This window comes from Copadichromis virginalis, linkage group LG10 (genome assembly GCF_057382275.1).
Source record: "Copadichromis virginalis isolate Kocher_CV1m ecotype Utaka linkage group LG10, C_Virginalis_male_GT1.1, whole genome shotgun sequence".
Taxonomy (NCBI): Eukaryota; Metazoa; Chordata; class Actinopteri; order Cichliformes; family Cichlidae; genus Copadichromis; species Copadichromis virginalis.
This window is the reverse complement of record NC_140627.1, coordinates 4,147,116-4,169,875: the sequence shown is the minus strand read 5'-3', so window position 1 is coordinate 4,169,875 and position 22,760 is coordinate 4,147,116. Positions and strand designations below refer to the sequence as shown.

The window sequence follows — 22,760 nt, the reverse complement described above, 5'->3', positions numbered from 1 at the left end:
TGCAATATGTGACGGCACTCTATTTATTTTATTGAACTATAGTAAACAGCAGGTGTCATAGCCAAGCTTACAGATGATATTCCAGCAAGAGAAAAAATTACAGAGTTGATTTCAGGAAGAAAAAAATAATAATAATGACATCATCGATACTAACAAATCATTTTTGTACTACATGAGTTTGTGAGGAACACAAACAGGAGGGATATTGTATGTTACTGCTGGTAGCAGCAGTTATTAACACTTCTGAAACACTTTTTCATGGACACGTTGCTGTTTCTTTGTGCTGTGGGAATAGACGATAGTAGATAGAGACAAAGTAGCTGCAGAGAACGTGAGTGAACTGTCTCCACTGTCAAGGCAACCATGATAGCGCTGGGCATGAGGGATTAAGAGGAGATGTAGCCATGATAAAAACACAGCATTCAGAGACAAACTCGGTTTCTTGAAGTAAAGACGCAGTGTCAACATGTCATGGAGCTATAACACTTATCTAGGATAAATGCATGAAAAATACATTAAAATGTTTTCTTTGTCCACAGTTCTTTCATTTAACAATGAAGGAAACATAAAATGTGACGATTACAAAGAAGTATTAAGTCAGGAAGTAAAGAAGTAGCGTTAGCATTGTACCAGGAAAGCTGATTGTTTTTTCTTATTTCATTTCAAGAAATCCATCACAAACCTTGTAGCTATAAAAAGGTAATTATGCCCCAAAGCTCTATATTTTATACAAAGCTTTACCAGCCTAGTTGATAAGTAGCAATGGAAACTGAGAGATAAACAATAGTGAAAGAAAACTGTGATCTCAGCCATGAAAAAGTGTCCATATTTAGATGATTAATGGCTGAGCTACATTTGGGTAAATGGCTCATACCTGGATGCAAAAATACAGTTGTGTGTTCGTTGTCATTCACCTCATTCAAATGCTCTTTGACTCCACTTAGTGGTTTTATTCTGCATTTACAGGCACACACACACACACTGTCATATTAGTCCTCACACAAAAAGGCTCTACAGTCATAACGTGACGGGTTGCTACTTTGCAGGTGGTAGATAAACATAAACTGGTATCCCATGTGGAGCTAATTGAACCTAAGGAGGATGCAGCTTGGCCTGTGTACAGCCGTGACAGGAAACGCCTAATTAAAGCCAGTGATGATCTTTGATCTTTGTACCCTTATTCAAATTATTTATGTTTAACCTTTCCATAAGTAATTTATATAAGTACCAGGTGTATTTGGCTTCATGGTCAGCATCTCCAGGCCAGTGGAGGAATAGTAGCTTCTAACTTGGCAGCTGTAGCTATGATTGCTTGCAGAAATTATACATAGTTGTTCCCAGACAACAACAAAAATGGTATAATTTATTACGAGTAAAGAGTAATCACTGCTTATACAATCCAATTATCAGAGAATAGGATTTTGTTAAAATAAACGAAGACACAATTTTCTCTCCACTATCATTAAGCTCTGTTTAATGATTCAATGTGGTGTGCTGCCATTTTCAAACACGCCTGAAGTCCATTGGCAAATCTTCAGAGGAATTGTTAAGAGCTTTAAACAGTGCTCCAGTTCCTCTTTGAAACTGTCATAAATTTCTATAAAATCATTTATTTATACATATAACAAAGTGAAGTGAAAGGATTTATGGCAAGGAATATCTGTCCTTCTATCCATCTATACACCATTAAGTGCACTGCAGAGCTTAATCATTAAACATTGCTTATTAATTCTTTGTCTATTAAATGACCAAATGTGAATGCTTAAAGATGCACCAACATGAATCTTATGAATACGGAATAGGATAATGTAACCTAAGCAATAACAGTCTGAGTAGTTTTTAAGCCCAACAGTTAACTGTACATGACCATGAAGGCCTGTTCATGTTCATGGACAGATTCGAATGTTGATTCGCCACAAAACAAAAGGCACAGGAGAGAAATAGCACACCATGAATAACAGGAAATAATAGATGACAACAGAAGCCTTTGATTGGCTTAATACCTTTAGTTCTGACAAATATCATTACCTAGACTTGTCGTACATATACTAAAGAATATCAGTTTGTTGTTATCTGGTGGTATAAGTCACTATAGCAATTGACATCCACAATTAATTGACTAACAATTAGTTTGCCCAAGAAATACTACATTTAGTTAATTATTACAAAATATTATAATGGATAATAATATAGATAGAATTAAATGCTAATAGATTATAATATAATGGGAAAGGCTACATCTTGTGAAACTAAAAATCTTGCAGTATTTTAATCTTGAACATGAAGAAATGGCTATATGTAGGCTATACAGTCCTGTTACTATAATTAGACAATAGTTTGTGTTTCTCCTTGAACATGGTTCAAGCAGCACACCATTATGCATTTCATCTCAATTTTAAAATAATTGCTACACTTTTTCTATATTGTTAGGCACAGTTCTTGAATGGCAGTTGTCAAAGCAATATGTGATATCTGTCACAACAACCCGGTTAGCATTTGTAAATATTTGAGCACATTAGGGCAAATGAGAAGGCAAACATGCTTACTGATACTGTTCTGAATGTAATTCTGTGAAGGTAATTTTTGATTTTATCCAGTGTAGTTGCTATAACTGCCACTAGGAGTGATCACTGATTATGAATGAGAGAGGGACTGGTGCAGGTGAGCATGGTGCAAAAAGCTTTTGGGTCAGGCACATCAAGATTCAAATGTTGTTCAAAATACAGCTATGAATAAAACTCAGATCATCTGATCTATGTTACATTGATCTGAATCTGAATAGTACAATATCTAATACTGACACCCATCTAATTCAATATTATAACTTTTCTGAAAGTGTCTTTAACCTCTAAAGACCTGAACTCTTCCACGGCATGCATTTTTAATTTCTCTTTGATATTTGGGCTGTTTGGGACCTGATGAATGTAAAAACAAAGAATTACCAGATTTTTTTTTCCACCTAATTTTTGTTTCTAAGAAAAAAGAGAGCCACATATTCGTCAAAAAATTCGATAGAACAGTAGCAGTATAATGTCTTGTATATCAGGCCCTTGTAGAGCAAAATTGAGTGTTTTGGTCTAAATAGCCCAAAATGTGATGTCCACATATGTGGATGCCAGGTCCTAGGAGGTGAAAGGAAAGATGTTTCCAGTGTCCCAAAACACACCCACATCATGCCTGCTCCTTTTTGACCTGCTCATTTACAATGAACAGAAATATCAGCCACCTATGACAACTGAAATTTTTAAAGTACATATTTTAATTTGCACACAGAAACAAAATTTTTTCAGAAAAAACAAAAACTACAAGGTTCAAAATTATGATCCCTTTTGTCACGGTTTGCCGGGGCAAGCCGTGTGGAGGTGGAGAAAGGACCCAAAAGGCGGCAGCTCTGGTGCAGGTGAGTGTTTATTTACAGCAGTGGGTACAAACAGCAACGGGGTGTGAACATGAAACCGAAAACCTAAACTGGGTAAACTAACAACACAAACCAGGGGCCCGTTCTTCGTACCTCGCTAAGTAAGTTAGCCGGATTTGACTGTTGACGATTTCGCGTGATCCTGGATCGTTCGGTTCTTCGAAGCCCATCCGGGACTTGCTGTCATAGCAACAGAGCCGTAAGCGTAAACCTGCTCGGGAGCAGGTTTACTTTATGTAAACAGGATTAGATCGCGGCCACTCAGGTATTTCCGCTTCATGTATACGAAAGCAACAGCGATATTTTACCACTGTTGTACCATAAATAAATAACATCAATGTAACTAAAGATAATGCAGCACTTGATCCTTTTATTGATGTCACACAGATACATACAGGTCATTTCCTAAAAAAGGGAAATGTACTATTAACATTCTATTACATGTATGTGATTATTACAGATGTAATTCAGATTTCAGAGTAGTAATTGCAATTTACTTCGTGTAATCAAGATGAGAGACCACGGCTATAAAAGCGAAGGTGGATTTGGGAAGCCTGTTGCAGCCATGTCCTGTCCGTATACGCGAGCCACCCATTGCGGAAGGTGCAAGATTGATAAGGAGAGTCCTCAGAATTCAGCGTATATTGCGGGACAGACAGGATCCTTTAGCTCAGCGCGACAGTGTGCTCATAGAGAGATATCGATTTTCCCGTGAGGGTATTATTCACTTAACCAACTTGTTGACGAGGGGGTGCAGGACCACCACCTGTCTTTTTTTGCTCTGCCCTTTTCTTGGTTGCTGTTATAAACAAACAAACAGATTATTTCAGGGTCTCTGTCCAAGAGACGAAAAGCAATATAAGTGATAAATATTACCATTCTGTAGAATATTCTTATATTTCACTTTTACTTGTTCCCATGTTCTAGTGGGTCCTGTTGTGGCTCTAATGTGAAAGGGGATATAATATAACATAATGTAATATAATATAATGTAATATAATATTGGATAATATAGTGTGATATGATAAATCTACCCTACCACCTACTGGTGTTGGCCAGAGGGGCCGATGGCGCAATATGGCAGCCTGGCTTCTGTCAGTCTGTCCCAGGGCAGCTGTGACAGCTACCAGTGTGTGAATGTGAGAGTGACTGAATAGTGGCATTGTAAAGCGCTTTGGGTGCCTTGAAAAGCGCTATATAAATCCACTCCATTATTATTGTTATTATTGAATTACTTACGAGTTTAATTTGTCAGCAACTTTCTGCCAGCCCTCTCTCCTTGCTTTTGCAGCCTTTGCAGTGTTCCCTTGCGTTTTAATTAAACTCTGAAACTCCTGAAATCCCTCACTCAAGAGTTCTTGCTCTGCTGCCGAAGAATACCGAGCGCGCTCCTTCGACATTTTCGCCGACCAATCAAAGGGTTGCCGATCAATGTTTCTACTATCGATGCGTAGCCCCTGTTGGGCCACCCAGTGATCTCACATTACTTCATCCAGCTATACTAATCGTCAACAACAGGTGTGTTCGGGGAACCGGAATAGCGAGCTCAGAGTTAGCGCGATGATTTGATCTTGGATGTGTCATTTGATCTTGGATGTAGTAAGCGACGTACGAAGAACGGGCCCCAGGAATGACGGTGCAGGGAGATCCGGGGAAATACACATGAAGAGACGCAGGGAGACCGAGAGGAAACAACACAGACGAACCAGCAACTACTATGACAGAAGACACAACTTAAATACACTCAGAGAACACAGGGGGATTACATACAGGTGGGAACACAGCTGGGAGTAATTAACATGACGAGACTAGGGAGGCAAACTGAAAACACTCACATAAGACACAGACCTTCACAATGAAACAGGAACTTACACATGAAAGGACACAAACTAAGAAACGCGGACTAGATACAGGAACACACGGGCAGAACAGAGTAAACACTAACCAGAGGAAGAACAGAACCAAAATCACGAAGAGAAAACACAAAACGCTGGGTCAAAAGGACCCAGGATCATGACACCTTTATGCTAAAAGTCAATTGTGTATCCCTTTGCTGGATATCAGCCTGTTGTTGTTTGTTATTTTCAACAAATCTCACACATATGTCCTGACAATCTCAGCTCATTCTTCTTTGGTCGATCTTTCAAACTCAAACAAGATTTGAAGAATGAGATCACGGATATAAGAAGTGGAAATGAGCTTCCTCTTAAGGGTGGCTGACGTCTCCCATAGAGATGGGGTGAGGAGCTCACCCATCTGGGAGGGACTTAGACTAGAGCTGCTACTCCTCCACATTTTTTATATAGCCCAAAATCACAATATCAGTTGCCTCAAGGTGCTTGATTTTGTAAGGTGAAGACCCTACAACATAGGTGTCAAACTCTGGCCCGCGGGCCAGATTTGACCCGCAGCCTAATTACATTTGGCCCGCGAAGCCATACCAAATTATTATTAGAGCTGGCCTACTGGTATTATACAGCTAATATATATATTGTTTAGTATTAAGCTTTGCTTGTTCCATAATCAGTTTTTCAGCAAAACTTGTTTGAGTCCACAAGAAAAGATTCATTCTTAAATCTGGAGGAAGATTTTTTTTCTCCATAAATATTAATGCTAGCCCGCGACCTTGTTCCAGTTTTGAATTTTGGCCCACTGTGTATTTGAGGTAAAATAATTTCTTTCTCATCACACAAAAAGAAAGAAGAAAACAAAAAGAAAACAAAAATATTCACTAGAAGAAGCCTACGCGTGCGACCAAGATCAGGAAACATTGAACAAAATACGCAAGACAAAACTAGAATTAAATGAAACTATTAATAAAAAAACACAATTCCTTATACAAAGACTTCGCTTGCAGAATTTTGAACACAGTAACAAATCAGGTCGATTTCTAGCTAACCAGCTAAAAATAAATAAAGAAAAAACAACTATATGTGCTGCTAAAGATTTATCGGGGAACACAATATATGACCCTGGAAGAATAAACAACATTTTTAGGGATTTCTATGAAACTTTATATTCACCACAAATAAACCCATCTAAAAATGAAATTGATCTGTTTCTTGACAACGTAACTCTTCCAAAATTACTAGACAGTCAAGCAATGGAACTGGATTCGCCACTGACGCCAAGTGAACTCCAGCAAGCCCTGATAAGTATGCCCAATAATAAGGCTCCAGGTCCAGACGGCTTCCCTGCAGAATTCTACAAAGAATTCTGGACAATTTTGGCACCAGTATTCCACGGAATGTTGCAGGAAATCGAGGAAAATGGCGGACTACCACCAAATATGAATTCTGCCAACATTAGTCTCCTGCTAAAACCAGGCAAAGACCCTTTATTTCCCTCAAGCTATCGTCCAATTTCTCTTTTAAATGTAGACCTTAAAATAATCTGCAAAGCTCTCTCAAAGAGATTAGAGAAAATAACCCCCCTCTTAATTCATCCTGACCAAACTGGTTTCATAAAAGGTCGGCACTCCTCAACAAACACTCGTAGATTACTTAATTTAATAGACTACTCATACGATAAAAACATCGAAACCATAATATTATCTCTAGATGCAGAAAAAGCATTTGACAGAGTTAACTGGAAATTTTTATTCGCAACTTTACAAAAATTTGGTTTTGGAAACTCTTTCATAAACTGGATAAGAATATTATACAACTCCCCAACAGCTCGTATCAGAACAAATGACCAGACATCCTCCAGCTTCTGTCTCCTGAGGGGCACCAGACAGGGATGCCCACTCTCCCCTTCACTTTTTGCAATTTTTATCGAACCTCTAGCAGCAGCAATTAGACAGGCTACAACAATTAAGGGCATAAAATGTAAGAACATAGAACATAAAATCAGTCTCTATGCGGATGATGTGTTGCTTTTTCTGCAAAACACACAAACCAACCTCTCTGAGGCAATTACTCTAATAAACTGGTTTTCAAGAGTTTCAGATTATTCAATTAACTGGCCAAAATCTACAGTTCTCCCCATTAACTGCTCCTTCCATAATTCTTCCTCTGCCCCACTGCAATCCGGAAATATTAAATATTTAGGTATTAATGTCTCTCCTAAGCTTTCAGACTTAACTAAATTAAACCACATCCCACTTCTAAAGAAAGTAGAAGGCGATCTGACTAGATGGAAATCTTTACCCATATCACTCATGGGAAGGGTCACCACTATAAAAATGATGATCTTGCCAAAAATAAATTACTTATTTTTGATGATCCCTAACAAACCATCACAAGATTGGTTCAGATCTCTGGATTCATATATTTCCAAATTCCTTTGGAAAGATAAACCCCCGCGTATCAGCTTAAAAACGCTACAAAGAACCAAGGATAGAGGAGGATTAGATCTGCCTAATTTTCACCAATACTTCTTAGCCAACAGGCTTCAGTTCATCTCAGAATGGTTAAAACATACCTTCTTAGATGAGCCCTGGCTAGATGTTGAACAGGCACTATGTAAGGATCTAGAGATTTCAGACCTACCATTTATCAGCTCAAACATCAAGAGACATGAATGCTTTAAAAGTATCAACATCAGCTTCTCTCTGACAGCATGGTGGGAGTTTCTAAAAATAACGGAGTCTTCATTAATCCCATGCAAACGTACACCTATCTGGAACAACCCTGACATATTACAAAACAATAATATGATTAATTTCCCAGAATGGAGTTGTAAAGGAATTAAATACTTAGTACATATATTAGAGGGAACAGAATTTATTCCATTTGACAGACTAGTTGCACAATATGGGATCAACAAGACAAGATTTTTAGAATATCAACAAATTAAATCCATAGTAAAAAAGAAATTTAACCTCAGTCAAGTTGAATTACAAACACCACCAAGTGCGGCACATTTCCTTACTCTTAAATTCCCCAAATTATTATCTAAAATATACAGAACACTTTCTAAATTAGATGAATCAATATCCCTTCCTATTGCAAAGTGGGAAGCAGATTTATCAGTCAGCTTAGACCAAAACTTCTGGTCTCAGGTATGCTTAAAAACCTTTAAATTGATTAAAAATCGCGATGCGCGTATCGAGGCTTGCTTCATTTATGGGAGGAGCTGAAAATGATGACGTCCGAAGCCTCGCTGCCCGGCTGTACCACGTGACTGGTTCATGAAGTGGTTCGAACTTTGCCGCGAGATATGACAGCGATATAAACCCCTCAGACTTCAATCAAAAATGTGGGTGTTTGATGGAGAGTTGCGGTTAGTGAGAGTTTGGAGACCGTTTGGAGGTTTATGAGAGTGAGGAGAGAAAGTCAGGAGAGAATGGAGCCGGCTAAGAAGAGGAGGATGTCCTCCCCTGTGTGGGAACATTTTGATCTTATTCCTCCCAACAAGGTATGTAAATTTCTACAGAAGATGTATTTTCATAATACTGATGGTGCAATACAATTTATGTTAAGCGGCTTTACTTTTGTACAAGGTGAAGTGTTTGCTATGTGCCAGGGAGCTGGGATATAACAACAACACCTCATCCATGCTTAGGCACTACAGAGCTTTGCATGAGAATAAGGGGAACACCGATTGTGGAGCAAGACCAGGTGAGCCATCAAATGCCATGATAATATAGCATGCTGAAATGTTACTAAATGATATAACAATATTATACAACTGTTATAAGTTACGTGTGTGATATTTATATTTTTGCTTTGTCTTTATTGTCTTTCCTCAGGAGAACAATCTCAAATAGATGAAGACCTGGTTAGCATGGTGATTGAGGACTCCCAGCCATTTAGCATTGTGGAGGGCAAAGGATTTAAAAGATTTGTTAAATCATTAAATCCTAGCTATGTTCTCCCCACTAAAAAGGTCATAAAAGCAGTGGAAATTTAGTTTTTACAGAATAAAATGTGAACAGGCAGGACTGAGGCTCAAAGCCTCAGTGTGTAGCTGTCCATACCTCAACGTTACAAAAGCACAACTACTGTCCACACCCCAACCACACCTCACCTCACAGTAAATGATCATTTCCATTTTAAGTATTTCCAAATAATCATTTTCCATACTGCCAGTATAAATATACACAGTATACTGCATCACTACAATATAGATGTTTTACACACTCCTTTTGTTGTTGACATTTACAGGCTGTGTGCAAAAGGCCACACTCTTCAAATTCATGCCAACTAATATTTTTACGTCCAGTAGATGTCCTACTACAGCAAATGAAGCTTCAAGAAGCTTTGCGCTGGGGTGAACCAATTGGATGAAAAGCTTCAGTGCTTCATGAAGCTTCATCTGCCCATCACTAAGGTGACTCCAGCAACTGCAGCACAAGAGAGTCTTGTTAACAAGCGAAATCACAGCATGTTACCAACATGTGTTGATGACAAACTGGCAGAGAATGAACATCAACTTGTGGCTTAAATTCCTCTGACTTGATGGCTCCAGGCTTGCACGAGCTGGAGGAGTTGGCCCTGCCCAGGGGCGGATCCCAGGTAAGTTCAGGAGCCTTACGGAAATTCCAGCCACCCACCACAGACCATGACAATTGTTACTATTGCTCACTCATAAAAATCAAGCTTTAAGTATTTTTTAAGTACTAAGTACTGTGCACTCACAATTAACAGGTTGCCTTGTCTTTGGCATCTTGTCCTAGATCATTCCCTTTGCCTTTTCCGATTAAATGTTTCAGATCAATAAAAAATGCATTTTGTATTTACTACGATTGTCTAATATGTGTTTGCATAATTTATGTAATACTTATCTGTTCACCGCAACCATTTCCATCCTATCTGACAATCTCCCGACCTCCACAACACTATTCCCATACTCTTTCTTCATTATTTCCCAACTCCATTTTCCTTCCAATGTACACCATGGCAGATCATTTTGAATCTAGCTCCTATATGGCCTTGCTTCCCTTTCACCCGGTGTTCTGCACACACAATAGATCTACCTTTGTTTTGTCCATCATATCAACCAGCTCGCTCGCTTTTCCAGTCATGGGTTTTAGATTTAGTCTCTCCCTGCCATAGCTGGGTTTGAAATAAAACAAAAATAACAAAATACAGAATTATCTCTTCACTTGAAATGAAAGTAGCACAAAGAAAAAACTTACTCAATGGCCCCAACCCTACTGTATATCTGATTCAGTCCTGGTGCCTAAACCAACCATTTATCTATTCTGAGTCATGGGTCAACATACCCCCCCAAACACAATCCAGTGAGGGGCACTGTAGGTCCAGCCATAACCTTGTAGAAATCCCGTAGTCTTTTCAAAGTAAATGCCATCCAGATTGTCAGATAATTATTTGTGCCAAGTTTTACTGTTTTGTTTTTAAAAGAATCAATACAATTACAAGGGCCCAGACCTCAAAAGCTGCCTTTCCTCACTGCCTCACCAGTTCCCTTACCTGTTAAAGTAGGTGAGCATGACATGGGTGCTTCTATTACTGTGTTTTCACAGTACACACCTTTTTTAGGTGTACAATATGTGCCATGTTATGACTCAGAATAGGAAGTGGATTACTACATTAGCAACCACTACAACCAAGTAAGTGTTCCAGTTTCATGAGCAGGAGCTCTAGGTGTATGGGTTTAGAAGGTCACTGGCAAATACCAGTCCTCCAAACTGCAGTTTGGGAACCACATACAACAATAATTACAACAATCTGTTGGAAGTCTTTAGACCTTATAAAAAAAAATACTTCATCAAACCTTTTTCGATTCCCGCCCCACCCACTTCACAAATGAGAAGCGGCAATGTTGATCATGTGATTTTACAGTTAGAGCTTTGCAGGGGAAAAAAAATCCTGGCATTAATGTATCATAGTTTATCTGTCTTATCGTTGATGCTCAGTGTCTTGAATTATTTTTGACTGAGATCTAAATTCCATCAACAAGAGTATACAAACAGAGCTAATTTATGGAAAAATGTGTTTCTTTGTAAATACAAGTAGCTAATACAAGGGAAGTGGTATTTTCATGCTTATGATATTATGCGTGTCTGATAACAAACACAAGGTAACGATTTGAAGGTACGTCATAAAACGCTGTTAGTATCACCGAGTAGTATAAAGACAGAAATCATTTGTATTCCATCATACTGAATTTGGTAAAGATAGGAGCCCGGAGCACAGGCGGAAATAAACCACCAGCCCTCCTCCTTCCTCCGATGTGTGGTCGTCAGTTGGGGCGTGTTGAAGAGCTCCTCCTACCAGCTGAGTTAGTGGAAGTCACGCAAGCCTCCCCAAATATCCTGCGGTCAACTTTACAAAGCTTGCTGCGTTACAGGTAAATATACATTAAACGTAGCGATTTCATAGAACAAATGAAAACAGTTCGGGTTTAGTTAAGTGTCAAAGTTTTACTGAATATGACGGCTATGTTTACTCGTGTAGCTGAATTAGCTCAGAGCTAAGATAGCAAGTGTAAATCAGCTGCTTTCCAGTATATCGTTAGTTTAAGTGCGTGCTGCGACGTTACGAGTTTTTCGTTTTCATGCGGTATTTTAACGCCACTGAGCAGCTGCAGGGCGAATAACAAGCTGACCTGAAACAGTGCTAGTTTTGAAGCATAACGCTACATAGCATGCGGATATATATTCAGTTTGCGTCGTTACCTAACCACACAATCTAGCAGTGCTGTTTATAGGGGGACGTTTTACTGACTAGACCCCCTCATATATGTTCAGAGATGTCATTATCGATTTGCGAAGAACAAAGATAACTTTTCAAATCTCATCCCGTTTCAGTCTGGGTGCGTCATGGATTTTCTTCCATATCAGGAAACATTTTAACAGGGTCTTTTGGGTGTGTCGTTAATTAATGAGTCTATGAAGAAAACAAACAGTGTGTTTAAAAACTACAGTGTTTGTGCGTCTTGATGCATGCTCAATCATTCAGGTAATTCAATCTCCAAAAGTTGATTCTGTTCATCTGGACGGGGCGTTTTCAGTGGGAGAAACGTTTCGTCACTCATCCAAATGACTTTTTCAGTCTCAGCTGACTGCAGGTTTCCCCAATCTTATAAACACTACATTTGCATAATGACTGAAACCAGCCCACTGAAGGAACAATGGGCTGGGAGGTCAGTTCCTTCATCATAATTATGCAAATTCTCATAATCATTGATCAACAACCACTGATCAAGAGTGTGATACGTGTGATTCAGTGTTTGTGAAGGGTGTCACGCATTTTACCGTGTGTTTATATATTTATTCAAGAAAAAACAAATAAATATTTGCATTTTGCATTCACAGTTGACAGAAGATGAATTTTGTCAAAGCGATTATTGGAGGCATCATTGATGCTGCTGGGTGAGATTCTGAAATAAGTACCAAGTACCAGGTAGGCAAAAATTTGGTCGGTCTGTTGGTCTAACATCTGCTTTTGATCTCTGCTCCTGCCTTTGTAGCAACATCGACCCAAACCAGTTTGTGCCTTCTCAACCCGTGAGTTTACATCGTTTCATCACTGCCCATCACTTCTAATTTCTAGATTGGTGATTGGTGATAGCATTTCTAATATTTTCTCGGGCATCTGTCCCACAGCCTCCACCACGCATGCCAGTTACGTATGCAGCACAAAATGAGAGTGAAGAAGAAAAGCAGTTCCGCAGAGTTTTCCAACAGATTGCTGGAGATGTAAGTGCAATGCCTAGTTATGCTTCTCTTTAAATCTGTTGCTTTTTTTTTTTTTTTTGCTTTTTTTTTGCAGTGATCTGTTTCATTTTTAATGTGAAAACATACAATTGTAATTTAGTGCTAAGAGGTATGGCCAAGCGATTGTATTATGGTGTTTTGGTTTGGTTTTTCTAACTTCTGGGATTCCCTGTTTGCTTTTTGTTGACATTAATATTAATGTGTCCAGCAGAACTGTCAAATGCAGCTTAAAAAACTCAGTTTGAACTTAGACTATTCCATTTTTCACACCTGTTTTATTTATTTTTCATTGACTGAATAATTACCTTTTCCTCTTCTGACGGGTGTACTATGAAGCTAAGTTTATGGCTTCGCAAACTGAGTTGAGCTTAAAGAGTTTTCTGTGTCCTAAAAGCGGCTCTCTTGTTATCTGGATAATTCACTGTAGTAACTCATGCCAAACACGTAACCTGGCCCACCGTGCATTTTATTGCCACAGGAATGTAAATATATTACTCTGATGCAGAAAAATATATCAATGTTTTTATATGTGACTCTAATCTGCTGCTAAGGACACAAACCAAGAATACTGGTTTAGTTAGAAAAAATGATTTCACTTTGATCTACTGACATAATAAAGCTAAAAAATATAACTCTTTAGGTCACTATCCAATAGGCTAATTAAACTGGATACATTTAAACATTTTTAAGTTGCAGCGCTCTAATGGGCAGCTGGCACTGCAGGCCTTTAAAGCTGAAGGCTCTCCCTCCCATTCTACTTTTAAACTCTAGGAACCACAAGTAGTCTGAGAGTGAAGTGCTCTGTTGGGACAGTATGATACTACAATCTCTGTAAGATATGATGGGGCGAGATTATCCAAGACTTTGTATGTGAGGAGACAACTTTAAATTTAATTAAATTCAATCCCCAGCTGGAGTTTTAGGTTTTGCTGGGCCAGCTAAGGCAAAAAAAAAAAAAAAAAAAGCCTGACTGTGTTCACAATAAACCTGTCTGTCATTGTGGAGGAGCTGCTTGAGCTCCACCCACAATGCCTGTTAACCTGTTAACTGTTAAACAGTCATGGGTTGTTTTGGAACATCTGTTATACTGTTGCTGAATGTGGCCCCCGAGCCCTTCCCAGTGGTTAAAAGAGTATACCATGTTATGCTTCTTTTGAAAAACTCATCTCATTAAAATAAATAAAATCAAACCTATACATCAGGTGTATGACCCAGCAGTAATATGGATATTGTTTTGATCATTTAGCTAAACCATACAGCTGTGTCTCTGCAGGTTTCTTCATGTTTTTTAATGATGTTCCATATTTTTCATGTAGGATATGGAAGTGAGCCCAAACGAGCTGATGAACATCCTGAACAGAATCATTGCAAAGCGTAAGATGTGTCTGCATTTGTCATACTTATTTTCATTATGCTTATGATTCAATTCTTCAGAATACATATACATTTTAGGGTTTCTTTTCTTTCTTTCTCTTTTTTACTAATAGATTTTTTTGTTATGTTTTAGATCATGATCTGAAGACAGATGGTTTCAGCATTGAGTCTTGCAGGAGCATGGTGGCAGTCATGGATGTATCTTTTCCTTCATTAGTACTCTGTGTGTTTTATATAACCTGGGTGACAGTATTGAACTGTCACTGACAGCAAAAGTTTAAAAAATGATGCAGAACAAATAGAAACAGACAACTAAAGTGGGGGATATGTTGGCTTAACAGGCCCATTCATACCTGTGGCTTACTAAAACCTTAAAGCTGCAGTGGACTGAAATCCAGAGAAAACCAAAAACAACTGAAGTCTTCATACACATTTTCTTTTACCCTCTCTGTTCTAGGCTCCTCCCATCACACAGTTCATATCTGGGTAAAAGTAAAAAATGACACTAAGCAATTATATAATTTAGAACGGCGACTTTACAAAATGCAGAAATGGATGTTGCTTTGAACATGTCTAAATATGTCTTTTGAAAACGACTTGAGCACTGTTAAATTGTATATACAGAAGTGTGTTAGTTAAAATCTGAATGGCCTATTGAAAGGCAACGAAACGATTCATTTTAGTTCATTTTTAACAGTTCAAGGTGGTCTGGTAATATAGCACCGTACGTAGCACTATGGGTGACACACTTATAGGCACGTTATAGTTCACTGGGTTGTTGTAGTATGTATATCATCTCTGCTGTCCGCAGTTGGCTGTTTGACAGGGGTATATATTCTGTAATTCTGTTCATTGTCCTAATTGAACAATAACAAAACGCTTTAGCTAGCCCTTCATGTGTTGCTAAGCTGTGGATTTAGAAAACATCTGACGGACTCAAACTTAAAGACTTTTTTTCTCCTGAGCCAACATAATATTGTAGCAGTGGATGGGGAGGATTAATCACATTAAAATGTTTGGGAAGTTGAACACTGAGAGGACCACAAAGTTTCAGCTGACAGTCTTATTTGCATGTTTATGAAAAGAAAAGTTAAATGAGAAATTTGTAATATGTGGTGGATTCCCTACTGAAAAGGCATGTGAAACCCATTGTGCAAACACTGTGCAAGTAACTTCGCAACTGTTTGCTTAACTAGAGAAGTTGTTGTCTTTTGGCCTTAACGCTTTTTCAGTCTGACAGCACTGGAAAACTTGGCTTTCATGAATTCAAACACCTCTGGGACAATATAAAAAGATGGCAGGCAAGTACAGTTTCATTTTATTTATCCTGCACATCTGTTTCTCTGTTGCATAGTCTAAGGCATTACTGTGGTCAGGCTTAACCATTTACAGCAGGGGGGGGGGGGTCACAGAAGAATAAGTGGCTTAAAGATTTTACAGCATCAGCTGCTTAGGCGGGCTGATTTGAATACACACTGTGCCAAACTTCTCCCTAATTTGGTTAGCCGCCATGTTTTTACAACATAGAAATGTGATCTGTATAATTTTTTTTTTTTTTTTTTTTTTTTGGCTGAAGGAGATACAAGTTGTAACTTGTATATGGTGGTGATTGAATTTAAACCTTTATGGCTTGGGAGTTGTGAATACAGCTCTTTTTCCTTTTTTCCTTTTACCCTTTTTAGGTTGTCAGTGATCTTACCAGGAAACCTGGGTTGCCACAAATGTTTTAAATGTTTCTATTGTTCTTACTTAGGGAGTGTACAAGGCCCACGACTCCGATCACTCCGGTGTCATTGGAGCAAATGAGCTGCCTGAGGCTTTCAGAGCTGCTGGTGAGAATTTTTTTGTTCTTCTGCATTGTTCAAATGGTTCCACAGCACTTCACAAGAATGAAGGGAAAAGATTTACTTAATCCTCTAAGAAGAGACACTGGAAAAACAATACCTATACATACAATAACTGTTGTATGTACTTGATGTTAAGGTTCGTGTTTAGTTTAATAAGCCAGAAAAAATTTGAGGCTTGGTTTAATAATTAGTCCTTTACAACCCCAGGTCTGAAAAATTTAGGACACTGTATGAAATGTAATGAAAAACAGAAAACGGCATGTTCACAATAGAAGATTGAAAATGTCAATGGAATGGATACAGTATGTAGACACATTGTTTCACTTGCAATGCAAACTCAGCAGCCTGCAACAAGTGCTTTAAGGTGATACTGTGCAAAGGAGGTAACTCCTAGAATCTGATGAAACACCTGGCGACGCATAGCGGGTTTATTTTTAAAGCCGAGAAATGCACCGTACCTACTGCGGGTGTGGTGCTTGTTATCGGACCCGGAGTTAGCAACATCCCCCAAGAACCCGAAGAGGAGAGTCCTGGCCCTTAGCCCTGCCAGTGTAGCAGAAATGATGACGGATGATGACGGCAGCAGCAGCCGTTCTTCTCTGCATGAGTAGCTCAATGTTGTTCGTGTGTAATTTACGTTGAGTAGGCTAACCACGTTATTACATCAATGCATGTAAGGTGAACTAGCAAACACCGTCGTAGTTACATGCAGCTGTCTTCTTGTTTGATGGCAGATACTCCCTTCACCCTGGCCAAAAAGGCTAAAATGACCAAAGAAAAATTGGAAAACTGTTAAACATGAGAGGTTTTAGGACAAAGTTTGTGTTCTTGATTCTTTAAGCACCGGCACCGTTTCAAAAGTACAGGTTTGGCACCGGTATCGGATAAAACCTAAACGATACCCATCCCTAGATATAAGCAGCACAGCCTTATCCAGACATAATGCACATGTACCTGTTGTTGTACTGCTTAATTGTAACACACAGTTGTGCGTCTCTTCGTTAGGCTTCCCTCTCAGTGGTCAGCTGTACCAGATGATCATTCGCAGATACAGCGATGAAAGTGGAAACATGGATTTTGACAACTACATTGGCTGTCTCGTAAGGCTGGATGCAATGTGCCGTAAGTTTCATTTTAAAGACCAATCACTAAATTAATTCTTTATAGTTTAGTGTGATAGGAATGATTGACTCGGAAGTTTAATACCTGTTCTGAATCAGGTGCCTTCAAAACCTTGGATAAGGATAACAACGGGACCATCAAAGTTAATGTTCAAGAGGTAAAGTAATCTTTGTTGTTTGTATCAGTGGGTTTTGACTTCAGTTCAGACCGTTTTAAAGTATTTGACTGGTTGTTTTGTTCTTTGCTTTTCTTTGTGTCTTTTCAGTGGCTCCAGCTCACCATGTACTCTTAAGTCCAGATCATGTTTCTCCGGCTTGTTTCATGGAACCACTTTGTTTATATACACAATTCGAGATATTTTAATCATCATCCCAATAACTTCCTGTGTTAGCAAATCCCTTGTGTGTGCAGGCTTATTTTCACAATTGCATGTTAATGGAAACATGTGGTATTCTTCACAGCTCTTAAAACTTACACGAAAGATTGGAAAACACTGTTAATAAAGCTGCATGCAGAATGCTGCCGTAGCTGACGATGATCAAAGGTGAATGCTAATAAACGCTGTGGACAGCTGTGAAATCACATAGTTGTGTAAAAGTGATAGTATGTTGAATTGCTGCCATTTTTTGGCATTTTCTTTTGATCTTCCTCACACCCCAAATTTCTAAATGGCACAAGAAGATCCTGCTTCTGCCGCCCTGGGATTTGTAATTTAAAATCTAATGTGAAAACAGTATTGCTCTTTGTCTGGGGCTGATTTGACAATCACCATGTCTTAGAGAATTGGTAGAAACATGTTTTTGCTCATTGGTTGTTTTTATCCTAAAACCTGATTGTCAGCTGGCTTTTTTTTTTCTTCTTTTTCTGCCTTTTAACTCCAAACTTTGCTGGGAATGCACCTGTGCGCTGCACAAGTGTTGTAAAAGACACACAAACCTCCTTCAGGTGTCACTTTATTAAAGATGTGACTTCTATTCTCTGAGCACAGGTCAGCTGTGATGTGGTAGACTAGGCATCGCACACCTCTTTCCACCCGTTCTACTAGCTTAGATCTTTCTAGGAATTGTGTGGGTGTGTGAGCGCTGATTGCTGTGTTGACAACTCTTTGTGGCTGCTATTAGTTCTGTTACACCTGTTGGGGCAGGTAGCCTATTTCATCAGTAAACATGTAGGTCCTTAGAATTTCATAAATTCTCAGTAGTTCCACCCAGTTTCATCCTGAGCAGAGGACTAAGCATAGTTGCAGCAAAAAAACCCCAAAGGCAGCTCACACCTAACTGAATGATGTGTCACTCTGAATATTCCTTCCAGAAGAAATTATGTAGAGACATTATTATTATTAACAAATAAACACATTTCCATTGACCTCCTCTTATCATGGCTGTCACTCATGCAGTGATACCAAGAGCTGTTTTCAGGTGTTGTGGCTGAAGAGTGAGCCCATACAGTGTAACATGTGGCCACATCTCTTGCAGTTCTAAATGTTATGGGTGTGTCTAAGCAAGCATGAGCAACAGGATAAACAGGCTGTCAGTCTGTGCACACCCATGCAGCTCAGAGGAAGAGGTTTCATTTTATAAAACAGGTATGAGCACCGTATCCTTGCTGAGACTCTGCCATGGAAGAGACCGCTGATGTTAAACTTTTCAACCCTATATTCAGCGTTTGTGAAACCAGCCCCAGCTCCTCTGACTGTAGATTTGTGCTCACTGAGACTGTACTGGCTCACAGATTTGTGTTTGCTGGTGAGTTACAGCACTGTAGGAACACACAGCATGAATTATTGATTTCTACACTCCATTCTTTTACATCATAGACTGTTATTGCATCTTATCACTATTAGAATGCCTTTTACGGCCACTAGATGGCTACTTGGTTTTTAAACATATATATCCTGTACTTTCTGGGTCCTGCACTTAATGGTAAGTTGATGCAACGACCCAACATAGCTGACTTTATCTTCCATCTATAGTAGTAATGTACATTAAAGTGTGAAAGGTGTGAGCTTTGCTCGAAAGGCTAATGTGCCATGTTTTCTGTTTGAAGTGAAAGTCTGCCATAGTTTTGTGTCTCAGCTTTCTGATCACTTATGCCTCCATTAGATGATGCCAGCATAGTGTGTGAGCTGATGCTGTATGCCACTAATGCATGAAGCCCAAAGTGAAATGCCATAATTAAGGGGTTTTAATCCTGTAACTCTTTATGCCACAGCCATTAAACTGTTATTGGATTTGCTTGATAAATGACCTGTACTGCATTTGGAATAAAAACATCATGTTAAATATGTCAGTCTTATTATTGGTGTACTGCTGACAAATACTCTGCGTGGGTTATTAAAGAGTGACGCCTTGGTCAGTTTAAAGCAGAAGATGATCAGTGATGGATGTTTTGTAAACGGCTTCAATATGATCATAGACTCTGAAAGTTGAAACAAAGTTCTGTAAAAACATCCTTCTGTATACTGTGCGTGGCACATCATCTTCTGGTTTTCATGTGCATCTTATCACTTTTAAACAAAGACGCTTCTTGTTTGGAAAAGTGTTTAAAATGCATTTACTCTAAGGCAGAGCTGTCAGACTCACTCACTTTGATCTTAATGTCTCAGTTTCCTATATGATGAATGCGTAAAATTGCAGAAAACATTCTGGTAAGTTATTGCCCAAACCTTTCTGTAGTTTTTATTGCTTAATGAAAATATCAATTTCTAGTAGATGGTGAAAAAACAGGAACTTTTCTGTCATTTCATTGATTATCTAATAATACTTTGGTATTTTTGAATGGCTATGTGGGAGGTCTTTATCAGCCCAAAAACTTGCACGACTTCTACAGATACAGTTGTAAGTCCAAAAATTGATGTGCTAGTTATTTTCCAAAGCTTTCTATTTGGCTGGATTGAAGTCTTTGCCGGGCTATTTCCGGCCCCTGTGCCTTACGTTTGACACTCCTACTAATACACACACACAAACAGATTTGTCAGACCCATCCTAAATTGATCTTTTTTTTACATTTAAGTAATTAACATGCCACTGAATAAAACATACAAGGGGAATTTGAAAGCTGTTTTGTGTGAATCCACAATATGTGGTCAAAGGAGCTCTTTATGCAGATGAGAGAGGCCATTCCTTAAGCTGCAAAATCAAAACTGTTTAATCAGAGAGAGCATGAGTATTTGGAGTGGTCACATCAGTGGTTTAGGATGTTCTGGGAAGACCAACAATGGTTTTTGGCAATATAAAACAAAACGCTGATATCTTCAAAGACAAGTGTGGTGGGTAATTGCAGGATCGTTTAGTAAATCGGCCCCTTAACATCATTCACTTTCTTCAAGGCTGCCATAAAGACAAAAGACTAACAAGCTGCACACCATCCATCTGCATTTAAAAGAAAAAAGAAGATGAATTAGAATGAAGTAAAAAAAAAAAAAAAAAGACAAACCTGTTCTGGAACTGTATTTTTTTGAACACATGAAGATAAAATATATCTGCACGAGAGTTGATACAGAGTAATCCATGAACATGGATGACTTCATTAGCACTTCTCGATAATGTGACAGAGGACAGAAGCAGTTGAAGGAATTCTAAAGCATATAGTTATGCTATTTACTCATATTCAGTCTCTATTACTGGCTTGGGCCACCTTTTGCCTTTATTCTTAATGGTGCTGAGAATATTTCTGAGAGATTTGACTTGACAGCATCACACATCCCACCACATCCCAAATTGGTTTGAGATCCGGTGTCTGCAGAGGCAGTTAGAAAACAGTGAACTCAATGTCATGTTAAAGCATGGACCAGTATCCTGCTGACAGTGATCAGAAGATGAGCACATCGTGGTCATTTAAGGAACACGAGGCAGGATGGATCTATGCAGTCATTTATGCCAAATTCTGACCCTCTCGTAATTGAGACTCATTAGATCTGACAACGTCTGACAATGGCTGTGTGGAAAAATCTCTGTAGTTAAGAAGTTTCTAAAATACTCAGACCAGCCTGTTTGGCACCAACATTGACAGTCACTTACGTCACCTTTCTTCCACAGTCTGATGTTTGGTTTGGATACAGACCACAAGGATGAAATGTTAGCATGGCAAAAATCTTCTTTATGTAGCTCCTTTTAGATGTTGCCATAGCATACAGTCTGACTCCATCTCACTCTGTCTCCAACATCCTCTTCTGTCACACCGACCCTCTGCATGCTGTACTTTACTGCGTTCATTCATCTATAAACCTCTGAGATCTTACTTTTTCCTCCCTCCTGGCAGCTCTATATTCACCACCTTTTGTTCACTATCTCCACTCTCCCTCTGCACGTGTTTAAACCATCTCAGCATTGCCTCTCTAACTTTGTCTCCAAAGTACTCAACTCGAGCTGTACCTCTGATGTAAAGTACTCATGTCTAATCTTGTTCATCCTAGTCACTCCCAGTGAAAACCTTTACATATTCATCTCTGCCACCTACTGCTCAGCCTCCTTCTCCTCCTTCTCAGCAACATCTTATAAACCTTCCTTTTCACTCTTGCACCTGAGCTCCTGTCACACTCATCTCCATCAACTCCATCCTGCCTGTAGTCTAATTTTCACCTCAACTGTGCACTGTCTGTTGCTTTGGATAGTTGACTTCAGGTATTTAAACTCATCTACCTTCACTACCTCTACTCCTTGCATGTTCACATTTCCAGCTGTTTTCTCTCGTTCCCACAAGTATTCTGTCTTGCTTCTACTGACTTTCACTCTTCTTCTTTCCAGGGCATACCTCTGCCTCTTCAGATTCTCTTCCACCTGCTTACTATGCTCATAACAATATTATCTGGAAGCATCAGAGTCCATGGAGATTCCTACCTGACCTCGTCAGAGGTCAATCACCATTGTATACAAGATGGGGCTCAGAGCAGATCCCTGATGAAATCCCACCCCCATCTTGATCCCAGCTCATAATGCACTCAATACTGTTTCACTGACTTCACACATGTCCGTTACTACTACCCTGCCACTGCTGACCTACGTAGTACCACATTTCCTTTCTTGGCATCCTATCATATGCTTTCTCTAGATCAGGGGTGGGCAACTCCAGGCCTCGAGGGCCGGTGTCCCTGCAGGTTTTAGATGTGTCCTTGAACCAACACAGCTGATTTAAATGGCTAAATTAGCTCCTCAACGGCTGTGTCCCAATTCAGGGTCTGCACGCTTGAAGTACGCATTTTAAGTGCGGTTACGTCACCGCCACGCGACGACGGCTGTCCCAATTCGAAGTGTGCTTCAAATACATACTCCAAATGCGCCGTCGATTTCCCAAAATACCAAGCGTGGTCCGGTGCATGCTTCGTGGTCCCATATATCCCACAATTCATAGCGCGGCGGTGGGTGTGGATAAG

General features: G+C 39.2%; 1 protein-coding gene across 1 annotated transcript; it reads left to right on the top strand.

Moving 5' to 3' along the window:
• The first annotated feature begins 11,564 nt into the window (after positions 1–11,564).
• Positions 11,565–19,673, top strand: capns1a (calpain, small subunit 1 a). Its single transcript, XM_085469536.1, has 11 exons — positions 11,565–11,677; positions 12,645–12,701; positions 12,800–12,836; positions 12,936–13,028; positions 14,363–14,420; positions 14,554–14,618; positions 15,653–15,721; positions 16,174–16,252; positions 17,273–17,389; positions 17,488–17,546; positions 17,655–19,673. The coding sequence occupies exons 2-11, from the start codon at positions 12,655–12,657 to the stop codon at positions 17,679–17,681; spliced, it is 651 nt and encodes a 216-aa protein (XP_085325662.1). The 5' UTR covers positions 11,565–11,677; positions 12,645–12,654; the 3' UTR covers positions 17,682–19,673.
• Positions 19,674–22,760: the final 3,087 nt, after the last annotated feature.

Bases quoted from the DNA above. Each gene is read 5' to 3' on its own strand.
- capns1a (XM_085469536.1), top strand. From the start codon at position 12,655: ATGAATTTTGTCAAAGCGATTATTGGAGGCATCATTGATGCTGCTGG. The intron at 14,619-15,652 runs GTATCTTTTCCT...ACGCTTTTTCAG, and splicing joins GCATGGTGGCAGTCATGGAT to TCTGACAGCACTGGAAAACT. The intron at 15,722-16,173 runs GCAAGTACAGTT...GTTCTTACTTAG, and splicing joins ACAATATAAAAAGATGGCAG to GGAGTGTACAAGGCCCACGA.